The sequence below is a fragment of the Macrobrachium rosenbergii genome, chromosome 51 (assembly GCF_040412425.1).
Source record: "Macrobrachium rosenbergii isolate ZJJX-2024 chromosome 51, ASM4041242v1, whole genome shotgun sequence".
Classification (NCBI taxonomy): domain Eukaryota; kingdom Metazoa; phylum Arthropoda; class Malacostraca; order Decapoda; family Palaemonidae; genus Macrobrachium; species Macrobrachium rosenbergii.
Window position 1 is genome coordinate 49,702,726 of NC_089791.1, and position 13,731 is coordinate 49,716,456.

Here is a 13,731-nt window from a genome sequence, read left to right on the forward strand (position 1 = left end):
CGAAAACTACCGACTTTGTTGTGCAGGGAGGCAACAGAAAGATGGTAGGGATCTCTCAGACGAAGTCTCTTCGTGAATCTTCGTGAGAATGGAGAGCACGTTCCGCCCTGATCACTCAAACCCGAGGCTGAGCTCGCCTACCAATACATCCCCACCGGGAATGCAACTGGCTAATTGAGCTATCAAGGGTGCTATAGAACACTTGAGTACCTGCAAATGTCGACATATGAAAACAGGAGCTCCGATTCCTCTTGTTTGTCGATGAATGCCACTACTGTGGTTTTGTTGTTCAACCCAACCACTGAGCACAATAAATCTTTGAAACTCATCCTGAATTCTTTGAAGGCCAAAAGGCTGCCTTGAGTCCAGGATGCTGATGAGAAGGTACTAATCGCCTTTCGGTTACACACTTCAAGACAAAGTCTTGAAAAGTGAAACAATTCAAATCCTACACCTAAAAACGATCGGTGAATCTGAAGTAGACACACTAAGTGAGGGAATATGTTGCATATTTGAGGTTCCTTCAATCAAATGCATTAGTTTCTTTTCCTCATTTTTTAAGAAGAAAAGAAGGATGGAGGAATGGAAGCAGACTATTCCATTCTCTAGTTTCACGTCAAAGATGACAGGATACCAAGATGATTAACTCTAGCTGGTGCTTAGCATTTCCTGAATCGGGAGCACGAGAGGAAGCGGATGGAAATTTGATGAAAAGAATTGCCGAGGACCCAATGGGTGAAATAGATACTTAAACTAGGAGGAATCCATTCCAGGTCCTCGGCAATGTCACCGCCAGCTCCAGAACCGACAAGTATCATTTCATCCACGCATCTGCAGGGAGAACTTCTTCCTCGGTCGATATTTCTTTCTCTCTTCCTCCTCCCTTATGGAAAGAGGTGGAAAGAGACACAGTTATGCACACTTTCCTGGAAGGAAGAAGAGGCTATGTGTCCCGCGATCTTCTTCCAAGCCTGGGACTTCTAGAAGTTGAGGGGAGGCTGGTTTGAACTCAAGGTCGAGCCGAAATGACTAAGACCCAAAAGTCTTGGCCACTGTCCTAAGGACAAGGCAGTGCCCTAGTACGAACCTTGACTACCGCGGTATCTGACAAATCTCTGAAAGAGAAAGGCAGAACCAAGTAAAGGTTCATTCCTAAGCGTTGAGCCAACTCGGGACTTATGAAACCAGAGATCTGAATTGAGACAAAGTCCTTCTAGCACCAGACCTGCAGTCAGCAAGACCCTCAGAGGCAAGAAGAATTAGTACTCTGTTGAGGCAGGGGGAGAAGCTTGGTGTCCCGACCTGAATGAACTCCTTATCCAAGAAAAGAATTATCTGGTCGAGAACGCTTTGTAAGGCAAGGACTGTGCAGCCCCTAAAATCCTTGGCCCCTTGGGAACTGGGGTTGAGGAGTGATGAAGATTATTCATTGGGGAGCGGCAGTCCTGTACCGGATCCTCGCGCTGACGTAATCAACGAAAAGTTCTCCGAAAACGAGGGCGATCACAAGCTTGAAGAGGAAGAACTTGCTGCTTCTGGAAGCATGAAACTCCTGCACCTCTCCATGGAGGGAGACCTTGGCAGATCCCCAAGAAACCCTGCTCGGCTACCTCGTTGCACTATGAGACAATTGGGGGACTGACACCCAAAGCATGCCAGGCAGCCAACTCCGAAGACAAATTCATCGGAGCCTCTCTGTCTATCTTGCGCTACTCTTTGGAACAAGCGAGCGAGAAATCAACTGAAAAGAGGGAACGGGTGAGGAGAAAACCCGATAGAAACTGGGGGCCGAGCTGAGCCGCACCGAACAGAGCCGATCACGTGAAACCAATCCAGTGGGTGGTGGCGCGGTGGACTGGGAGGCAGGTGGGCGAACTGAGCCAGTCTCTGGCAAGTGCAACCAGGGGCTGGGCATGGCGAGTAAGCAGAGCCGATCGCGAATAGAATCGGAACTGGATAGGCGTGGAACTCATCTGCCATGGAACTAGCGCTAGTTTCCCAAACTCTAAACTCCTTTTCGAGACCAAGCCCTCAAGAAGAAGGTTCTAGGGGAATTCTGTGTCTGCTATCCTGCATGCTTGAAAACCTTAGGTTCAAGACACAAGGATGAAACCCGGCCAAGCAACTGAAGCAGCTGGCAGGCAGTATCAAGACACCTAGCATTTCGGCACTTTCTCTCATCCTGTGCCTCTCGTCAGGAGAGCGCTCGTGATTCATAGAATTCGAGCGACCCACGAGAGTCCCAAAAATTGGGAGTGGCTGCTTTAGGTTTCCTAAGAAATAGAAAAGAGCCAGGCACAGAACCAGTCTTAGACGCAGACTTCTAAGACTGGCAATAAGGGCGTGGCCTCTCGAGGCCGTGCTCTCGCAGCCCCCAAAACACGAGACCCCAGAGGAGAATGCGAATCGGTTCCCGCCTGAGGGCAGAAAGAGCCAACGAGAGAAGCTTGTCTTCTGGAAGAGAGTCATTCCCTTAGAAGTCCAGCAGGACTCCTGAAGGGAATCTTCTCCCTGCTTCTTCTGCTGTTCAAATCAATAGGATCAAGACACCAGACTGGGAACCCGACCAAGCACTGGTAAGCACTCAGGGATCACTTGGGTGCTGGCAGGAAGAGCTGAGACACCTGGGTGCCTTGGCCCTTTCTTCGCACTGCTCCCGAACTGGGGTGGAAGAGAGTACCTCCAGACCAGATCGGGATACTTTATATTCCACGGAATTTCGAGCACTCGGAGCAGCTTATAACGAGCGCCTGAAGCAGCCCCCATCTTAGAGGCAGAACTTAGGACTGGGAACGGGATCGCAAAACGAGGTCTGCATGCCAGCTGCCTGAAACACAAAACCCAGGGTATGCGAATCGGTTTTCTAACCCAAAAGTCGGAAGAGCCAAGAGAAACCCACTGCCTTCTCGAAGGAGGCAGTCCCCTAGACGTCCAAGGGCATCAGGGAAAGAAGCAGCCTTCCCTCTCCTCAGCTGACAGAGGTCTGTCCGGTTCCTGGGACCCATCAAACCTCGAGAGAGGAAGGGAAGAGGCAGCAGAATACAAAATCGAATATGTTGAAGAAGACGGCAGCTACTTCCACAGGGTGACTTCCTTCACCTTCACTCCAACATCTTCTGCAGGATGGTGGACACAAAACATCGTGAACCTCCAGGGCAGCTAGGCAGGAACACAACAGAAGCGGCCCAGGACACGAACCACCAGGAGAAGCAGCAGGCACGATCAGGACAGCCGATGTAGGAGCATGGAAGCAGTTCGGAAGGCAGGAGCCACCGCAATGGCCAGGAACATCACTCCCACAGGATGACTTCCTTCACCTTCACTCCGACATCTTCACAGGATGGCGGACATCGTAACTTTCAGGGCAGCTCGGCAGCAACACAACGAAGCAGCCCAGGACACGACTCACCAGGAGAAGCAGGCATGATTAGGATAGCCGATGCAGGAGCTATGGAAGTGGTTCGGAAGGCAGGAACTACAGCAACGGCCAGGAACCTCACATGAAAGTCACCAGTAAGAACCGCCCAGAGACTGTCGTTGAGTTAACAGGAGCTTAACACAGGAAACAGCAGGAGCAGATGGACCACAGATACATCAGCGGCAGTGCCACAGCATACATGAAGGCCAGCAATGACACCGATCAATCCACATAAGCAGGAACAGAGTCGGAACGATCCCGAAGTAACACTGAATGAACGTCAGGACTCCTTCATGCAAGATATCGCCTGACATATCCAGCCTACTACTGCTGTGCCTGTGATGCTCACTGTTAACCTGAAAGAAAAAGCAAAGATGATTAGCAGAGGGAGACTCCTCTCGCTACGAGGGGAACTGCCCTACGCAGCGAGAGGAGACCCCTTAGAAGAGGTCGCCTGACTGCCCCCTCCGGTGGTCTTCGCCCGACGAGCAAGCGAAGAGGGTGAAGGAGAGAGATCCCTACCGAAGGAGAGATAAGGAAGAACCTACAGGGAGAGAGAAGGAAGCAGGGGAGGCCACCAACGACGCCCGCAACCTCCCCCCTGCAACTCTCTATAGCGCAGGCAGCAAAAACAACACTCAGCACAAGTAGGATGGAAGTGGTCATGCCCTTGTACACGGAGGGCGGGAGCCCAAGAAGGGAAGTGAACCCTTATGTCCCGATCAATGTAGGGAGCGAAGATATTACGTCCCAATCTAATATCTAAATAAAGGGCTACTGAGAGAAGCATTACCACTCGGTTATGCCCCTCTAAATATGTACTTGGCCATCAAAACCAAGGCACACATGTAGGGGAATGACAGCTTATGCAAGGCTATCACAAATCGTGGGTTTGTATTAATAAATATCAAACACAAGCAATATATACATAAAAATACCGGGAAATCCCACCAAGATAATAAAGAGCTTAACGACTGTCAGGCAAAGAGATCCGAAAATACGTCTGCAACGCACAACGCCTTCAAAAGCAAACTGGAATGTTTACATCCGGGCAGACGGGTATTCCCTTACCTGGAGGTAGTTACGCTTCATCCACCTTGTTCAAGAGTTTAATGGCCATGTCCAGCTTCGCTGTAAGTAATTCCTAATGTAAAGGACCGGTGGTTTGTATATCGTGTCGGAACAACTATGCTTTAATAGACCTCCTCCTTTGGTATCACCCTCGTCTCTCAATGAGTTTACCACACTAATACCTGTTGGGAATAGTAAATTTTATGTTTCAGTAATGCATATAATTGTATTTTTTTTTTTTTGAAATGTATTGGTTCAATTAGTTTAGCTTTTGTCAGCCCTTGGGTATTCATGCAGCTTTCCTCATGCATCTTCTACTTTGTTCACTATCTGTCCGTTTCCCTTATTTCTAAAAGCTCCTCTACCATCTAACCTTTTATCTGTTAGCTGCAAACTGCTGCATTCTCCTAAATCTACTATGAGATTCAGAGCCTTTGTCCCGGTGTTTTCCCGGAATAACTTTTTTTCTGTGCATTTGACAAAGATATTACTTAGCCATAGTATACTTTACAACCCTACATAATTTTTGGCAGCATTTTTTATAGCTTATATTAGAAAAAAGTATATTCATAAGAGTACAATAAAGCAGCCGAAGCCAGTGGCGGAACACTCTAATGTATGAGTTCAAAAGTTATATGTGACGTAAATACGACGTCCCGACTCCTCCCACAAGGTGATGACGACAAACAGCTGTCTCTGAAATTCTGAATGAATATTCATACCTCATCAAGGCTTCAAGAATGGCGGCTATGATAAGTCACTGTCCCTGTGGTTGCAAGACAGCTTTTATCATTCGACTTGCACAATTGTGTAGAAGTGAGGAGACCCATAGCAAACCCTACATAAGCTTGAACAGGTAAATAAATAATAGGGCTCTTTTTTTGGGTAAGGAGTACACCTGGACATCCAACGCTACCAAGTTTTTGTCATTTGTTGACTTCCATAAGGTGCAGAAAGATAATTATATATGATCTATAAAGCAATAGTTGTTGATTTCTTAGTAAATTATAACTTGTGGAATAACATTAAAACTTGCTTTGCCAAAAAAAAAAAAAAAGTCATGGATTATAATACATCACTGAATGACCTCTATAGATCCCAGTGCTTGGGCTTAGCCCGAAACGCCATAATCCACCCATTGATTATAATATCAAGTTTCCTCATTTGTAACTATGTTAAATAAAGCATCCATGTAAGGGCATGTCATTTCATATTATCACTCATGTCCTCTTAGTGACAGAGCACAACAATGGCTGAATTGGGAAATATTACATTAAATGAAAGTTGTTTTGCTTTATTCCACAGAATATTACCAGCATGGTAGTTCAATTGTTGGTAGGCTTTTAAATACCAATATTGCTTGCACACTAAAAAGTATAAGTATATACAGTATATTCAGTCCTTCAATTTGCTCACTTGAATGATTCTTAATTGAAAGTGATGAATTGGCAGATCATCCAATTACAACCTACAATAAGCAACTGTTTGTCTCTAAGATTAGACGGTCATTCTGACTCATAAAACCTGATAATAATAAGCAAATGAAAATATTAACAGTAATTACCTGCTCGTACATTATGCAGCAAAAAGTCAAAGTGACCATTTATTTTTTCCCTTTTTTCGACACCAAGAGTACAATAAAAAGTGAATCCACCAAATTGCAGAGGTATAGTACAAGCATTATCATCTTTCAAATGAAAATAACCTACAGAAGATGGGTTACAGGCATAAATCCTATATACTACTACTACCGCTACTACAAAGTGTAAACAAGGAGTATTGGTTGGTTGTATTTCACTGTTGCCAGAGGTTGAGACTTTTTCACGAATAGCCAATTATCCATCGAGAAGGAGGCAAGTTAATGACGCTAAGTTATGTCATTGTATATTCGAAAGACATTCTCTGAGTTTGCTGGCGATGTTACTCTTATACTACAAGAAGTCAGTGTTACTGTATCTTATAATTACCAGAATTATGCAACTTGTCAATTTTACAGATGAAAATTACAGTAAAAATTAGGTAGGGATATATGGCTAGATACCGTGACAAAGTGTCATCTTTGTCAGATATGTGACGCTGATAAAATTTTATTCCAGAAAAACACCGGGACACCGGCTGTGAATCTCATGGTACTAGCCTATGCTTGTTATTAAAAGTTCTTCCTTCACCTATCTGTCCTAAATTAATTACTTTTCTTCTACAGCTACCCTCTAAATTATTTACATTATGAGAGATTCTATTAATTCCCACCTCTAAACTATTTAGTATTTACATTACTAGAGTTTCTGTTATTTCCTACTTCTAAATTACTTATATTACTGGAGATTTTATATTTCCTACCTCTAAATTATTTATATTACTTTAGAGATTCTATTATTTCTATCTACACCCCTGTGGGTTTCCTTTTTAAAGCATTCTAGACAGCTGCAAGTTTTCCCTTCTTTTCAACTCTCCCTTACTAATGTACCATCCTTCCTCTTTATTTTCCTGCTTACTATTGAATCGTAATCTTAATATGCTGTCTTTTTTTTCTTTTTGGCAGTCATGTCTGGCACTATGGATATTTTTTAAATTTCTTTCTCCGTGTTTCTTTAAAGCAGTTTAGCACTGGGGTGAGTGTGTAGACAACGGGACAAGTTCCAGACGAAATAAACCTAACCTTTCCTAGAATGCCAGGTCCTGACCTAACCAGAACTTACCTACCTAACTTCTGGTAGGGCGCCATGCCCCTGGCCTGGCCAGGGGCTCCCAAAAACACACAAACATCAGAGACAATGAACTTAGCTTCCGCTGGAGCATGTCCCCATCATTCTACAAACTACCCATAGCACGCTTTAATATGATCCATTTTTCTCTCTTGTTGTTGAATTTTATAAGTAGTGGTCTGAGTGTTTGTCTTTTGTGGTCAAGAGTCATGTAACTTTACTGCCTCTTTAATTTTCCATTCCTCTTGCTTAGGCCTTCCTTGTGAAAATTTCACTACACCTATCTTCATCTATCTTGAGGTTTTCTACTTGCTCCTCCTGAGGTTCTGGTATGTTGAATATTATCAGGTTTTCTTTCTTTGTCCTGAGCCTCTTATTTCTTCCTGGACTGTTTCCTTATGTTGCTGCTGCTGAGAATCTCCTCTTATAAGTCTTTGGCTATGGTCTCTTTGATGTCCTTATTTGTTGCTTCTAGTCCTAGTCTACTGTTAAGTGTCTAATTCTTCTTTCAAATTCCTTTAAGCTCCTTATTCTCCCTCCTGAGTTCCATATTCAGTAGAACTACGCAAGAGCCCGCATTGGAGTCATTACTTTGGTGCTTATTATTACCCCGTTATTTTTTGTCAGACAACTGTAATTAGCTGATATTGTACAGTGGCCATCCTGGAATGCTATCCCACATGTACAGTGTTAAGAGGAGCTTTGGAGTGGGAGTTTCCTTCAGGAGTCCAGGGGCAGAAACAACTCTGACTAGGAAACACAGCCTGCAGGGTGAGGTTAGGTTAGTACACATTAGGTTAGTATAGTTCCTTTAATAATGGGTTTCTTAGCTAATCCCTTCTAAACATATGGCTCATGATGACTTGCACATATGCAGAACCATTTATAACAAAGACATGGCGGTCTGGTCTTTCTCCCCATTTCCTAAACCAGCAGCGTTCCCAAAGGGTCCCAACCATGGTGGGTAGATATGAGGTTGATAATAATTGACCAACAATAAACACCACCACCACCTCCTTCATTAGCAACATTAAAAGGTAGGAAAAATCAATTTCCAAGGCAATAGTCCATGCAGAGCTCTTGCTTAGAAATACCTCATGTTCTCCCCTTTGAGTTCCTTATTCTCCCCATCTAGCCTAAACTAACCTAGCTGTTCAAGACTGTTTCTACACTATACATACACAACACCATTTGGTAATTCTAAGCATGAGCTCCACACCTGTTTACCTTGAAAACTGGTTTTTTTACACTTTTAGGCTTCTGATACTGGCAGTGGGTTTGTTTGTTGTCACTTGGAATATCTCTTATTTTAGCACTGGCCTTATTTTACCCATACGTTAACAAGTTATTGCACTTGCCGGACAGGGTTGGACGCCCAAACAGACGTACCTATGCTCTGTCTTGAAGATAGCGTATGGAAACCCCTTTGGACAGACAGACTTAATTACAGGTGAATTACATTTCGTGCGACAAAAAAAATCCATAATTAGCAACCAAAAACTGGAGAAAAAGTCAAGTTAGAAGGAAATCACTGCCACGGAGCTTAAGATCTGCCCACCATTTTATTGTATCTACCGCTTTCTGAATGCCAGCATAGTGTTCATTTGTGATATTTAGGTATGCAAGTTGTGTGAAACCACTCAATTACACTTGTCGCACTGCAGCCAACTGCCTTTGTTGTCGCCTACCCAGCCTACGTCCCTTCTACTTCTGAAACAAGTGTCCACTGAATTTTGGTTGGGCCTACCAGGATGGTCAACGTACAACTTCTGAGTTTAATTACAGTCGACCGACAAAAAGGGCAAATTCTGAATTGCCTAAGCAATCAAAAATACTATAGGAAAAATCAATTTCCAAATACCGTACCTGATGCGGAGCTCTTGCTAGTTCTACTGAAATTAAAATCAATGTTGCAATACTTGATGTTTTTTGCAGAAACCACGCTTTACTTAACAGAAACACAACACAAAAGAAAAACACCTTTGAGTAGCCAGAGAACCTCACTCAACGGAGACCACTTTTAAATTTCTGAGTTGTTTGTTGACATTGATCTTCTACTCTTATGAGGTTAGGAGAGCAGGTAAAGCAAACTTGGAGCGCCGTTACAGAGGGTTTGACTAGCATCATTTCTTATTTAAATCTAGAACTTTATAGTACAATACCTACTGAATATATTTAGAGAATAAATAATAAAAACGAAGGCGTAAATGACGCATGTATTTTAGTTTTCTGTAAAAGAAAACTAATGAGATGGCTATTTGTCTGTCCGTCCGCCCTCAGATCTTAAAAATTACTGTGGCTACAGTTCTGCAAATTAGTATGTTAATCATCCACCCTTCAGTCATCAAACATACCAAATTGCTGTCCTCTATCCTCAGTAGGTTTTATTTTATTTAAGGTTAAATTTAGCCATGATCTTACGTCTGGCAACGCTATAGGACATGCCACCACCGGGCCATGGCTAAAAAGTTTCATGGGCCGTGGCTCATACAGCATTATACCGAGACCACCAAAAGATCGGTGGCCTTGATTATACGCTGTACACAAAGCTCAACTATGCTGAAGAATCTTTGGCGCATTTTTTACTTATATTTTATTCATAATTTTGAGGCTTCTTGGCTAGACTGCTACAGCGCGATTTCTGAGGACTACCTTGTTAGGTAATTGCCAGACCCCAAGAAGCTGTAGTTTGAGGAGGTGATGATTGTTTATTTGAGGAAAGTCATCCTTTAAGGAAAAGTTAGTTACTGTGCGCCCTTGGAGCAGTTCACAATATGTATTGGTCGGACCTCATGTACTATGGATGTGAGGCTGCAAGGAAAAGTCAGAGGTGAAAGACTGATTCTTTATTATGTTGTTGTTGTTGTTTCAGATTTAGCTGGCCTTGCCCCTAGAGCAGCCCGTAAATTCTTTATTATTTACGGCTGCTCTAGGAGCAAGAGCCCGTGCTGGTGTTTATAAGACAAAAACGGACGGAAAGGTAGCGGGCGTCCTGAGACCCCCTGGGTGTCCATACAGGATTTGTGCTTTTTAGCAAGCATAAAAATATGTACAACATTTGTTACATGACACATAAAAGGTAGATATACATATCGGCAGAAAGGCCGTACAATGATGTATAAGATGAGGTACACAAAGAATCAGAAATAAAGACAGATAAAATGCATGACATGATTAATGTACGTACATCTGAAAGGAGAAACACTAGGAAAGAGAGGCACGATTTGATGCACTTACATGGACTTGCATTTATTAGGCATGTGGACTGGACAGAGTTGCTGTGCATCGACTTGGACTGTATAGCTGCGACTTATCTTAGGTGTTGCATCCATTCAACTTGAGCAGTCATAAAATCTGCGGCCTGGACAATTATTGATCCCATGCTGCTAATATTTAGGTGGACACACATATTGTGGTTATTATCACTGGTTTCATTTGTGTAGCAATATGTGTGATTTATTAGAAACCCTGTCAATGCTTATGTTTATCGGTTTTGGCAATTTTTTATTTAGTTACACTGATTAAAATGTATTATTTGCAATGTTGTTGTAGATTAAATGTATTTAAGTGATTGGCAATTGATATTTTGCTATCATTTAAATAAATGTAACCTTTTCCAGAGACCTCGTTCTCAGAATTTTTATAAAAATAAAGTTATGAAGCCTCATGAGCGTTCTCATGCTCACCCACTGTAACATGCATGCGGTAGCATCAACAGAAGGTGTTAAAAATTATATACATATCAGGCGCTGACTGTTTTAAAAAACAAGAGCAGGAACACATTACCTATGAGCGAGATGTGCTTCTGCTGCTTGTCTATAAGGTACCAATGAAAACAGTTTCTGTGATTAAATTAGAATAAGGGAAATGAGCTTCTCAAAAGTTAATATATTGTAAAATGATTAGAGCACATGCATTCAAAAATAACCATAGCATGTCTTGTCTTCAGGAAAGTTTATGGAAGAAACATAATAATTGAGTATGATAAAGGAATGATGAAGACAGAATCACCAAGTGCATCATAGAATTAATAATCAGTGAGGGTGACAGAAAATTCCAGCTCATATGGAGATATAACCTGTAGAAAACTAGTTATAATAGTATTAACTTAGTTATAATGGGTGCTTGTGAATGTAAGTGAAATTGCGTTCCTCTTGTCATTTAAGATTTATCAAGCAGGCCCCTATCAGTGCTTGTGGATTGAGCAATGACGAACAGAGGAACAAAATAACCTCTTAAGGGAATTTGTCGAAGGAAATGGGGACATTGCATAATTTTCCAAACAAATAAAACTACAGAAGTGGATTGTAGAGAGCAACTTGCCAAAACAGCGTAATATTATTCAAATGATATGGGTTTGAAATGGGGAAACACAAAATTATTATACTAAGCTAGTGAGCTAGCCACTGTTAAAAGTAAGCTTGTGCTGCTACCATTATCTCCCACAAAAGATAAACAAAAACGAAAAGGACAATAAAATAATTACTGTACACATAAATTAAGAAAATGTCATAAGGGTGATTATTATAATAAGCTATGAAAAACTGCCACGAGCCTAAAATAAAGTAATACGATGCATCACACAAACATGAGGATGGAGTTAAAACTGATTGCTATGGATGCATTATTAAATGGCTAAGCACCAAACCAAGTACGATCAAGTCAGGAATTAGGTTTAAGAATAGAATGAGATAAAAACACAACAATAACAATTACACAAACCTTTAGTGAGAATTGCCCAGAGATGTTACAATAAAGCATACAATATTATTGGGAAATGTTATAAAGAAATACGCAAAGCACTATTTGAAATATTTCTGGAAATTGGGTTGATGATGAAATTTTCCATTATCCCTTCACAGGATACGTGTAACAATTTTGGATGAAAGTGGCTACACATTTCCTTTACAGTTACATTGCCGTTGTTTATAACCTCAACGGTGTGGTAGCCATTCATTGCTGGAATGGGACTCTTCATATGGAGTGATAGGGAGCAAGATTAATGAGGACAGTGAAGAACGAGTCACACCTTGGAAAATATCTTGTAATAATCATGAATGTTCCATTATTACATTCATCTTAATTTCTTACTGAGGTGCTGAAAAGATAATGTCCTATTAACTGTCTTCTAGAGTTGTTACAGTCCTGTAAGGAGCAACATTCTTTGCTAAACAGCAGATAACTTTTTGTTATGATTCTATTTTTCCTCTTTATAAACTGACACATGGAACATTCTCATGCTGCTTTGAATGTTCTTCCTGAACTTACACTTCAGTAGAAGCCTAAGCAGTCCAAGTCTTTAGTGTCCTATGTATGGTGTTGTATAATATAGGTAGGGGAAGACTTACTGTAAGCCCACAGTGCCTTTAGTGGGACAGAGAAGTTGAAAATGAAGGTTCTTTGTAATGTCCCTTTAGCAGTTTACTATAATTGCTATATTCACCTTCATTTTAATATCTTCAGTTGGGGTCTTACACCTAGTCCTAACTTTGTATTTCTCATTTCACATTATGTAATGAACAAACTCTTTTGACAAACCCAATTAAAGTCTGATTAAAGGACTTGAAGGTATTGTAAAACACCTTTACAGTAAACCACCCATATTCGCGTTCTCATGGTTCGCGGACTCACGCATTCGCAGGTTTCTCTGTGGAACATATCTAGCCATCATTCATGGTATTTTTCACTGAGAAATATCCACTAATTACTGTATTTTCATATAATTTTCATGAATAAATGCACTTTTTGTGATAAAACTATTAAAATACTCGGGTATAAGCATTTTTAGTGTTTCTTGGTTTAAGCTATCAAAATGGGCAGTTCTAAGTGTTTTTAGAGGGGTTTTAAGCATTCGCGGATTTGACCAATTCGCGGGGGGCGTGGCACGCATACCCCGCGAATACGGGGGGGTTCACTGTAATGTAATAACAATCTGCATTACCTTATTCACTAAATGACCTTTTCTTCCTAAAGGAGTATCATGCCACCTACATTTAAGCTTGAAAACCTACTCCTAATCAACACTCACCATCACCTTTTGGCCCTCCATTACTTTCTCTCAACCTTAACCTTGTTGATCTGTAACTGCCTAGGACATTAATGATGTTTGTACTATCTTCACTATAATCTGTTAACTATACACACTCACTTCACTACACCTTTTGAGGCTTTCAAGCTGAGGTGACAATGTATACAAATGCTTGCTATCACCACTGGATTTTAAGTCCTTTGCAACAACTACAACTCATGTTGTTGCAAAAGGGTTAAAGAAGTTGTACAGTTAACCAGGACGAGACTTAAAAAAAAAAAAAAAAAAAAAAAAAAAAAAAAAACTCACACAACAATATGTAGAATAAGTCTTATTAATAAATGGCACCATATACAGTACATCCATTAGTGTTTCTGAAACGGCAAGCTTTTAAGATGGGTCAGTTCTGTGAAGAGTAATCAGGACTGCTACCCATCTTCTTTCCTTCATACCAGGGATACTTTTGAATGTCCTTTTTAAATTATCACATAAACTTTCTGCCAGTACTT

At 41.5% G+C, this 13,731-nt stretch overlaps 1 protein-coding gene across 1 annotated transcript in view; it reads right to left on the reverse strand.

Moving 5' to 3' along the window:
* Nucleotides 1–3,141, reverse strand: part of LOC136833042 (myosin heavy chain, clone 203-like) — a 90,680-nt gene extending 87,539 nt beyond the window's left edge. The window contains 1 exon segment of the mRNA XM_067094689.1: nucleotides 3,100–3,141. Within this exon segment, the coding sequence (XP_066950790.1) occupies nucleotides 3,100–3,141 (42 nt within the window).
* Nucleotides 3,142–13,731: the final 10,590 nt, after the last annotated feature.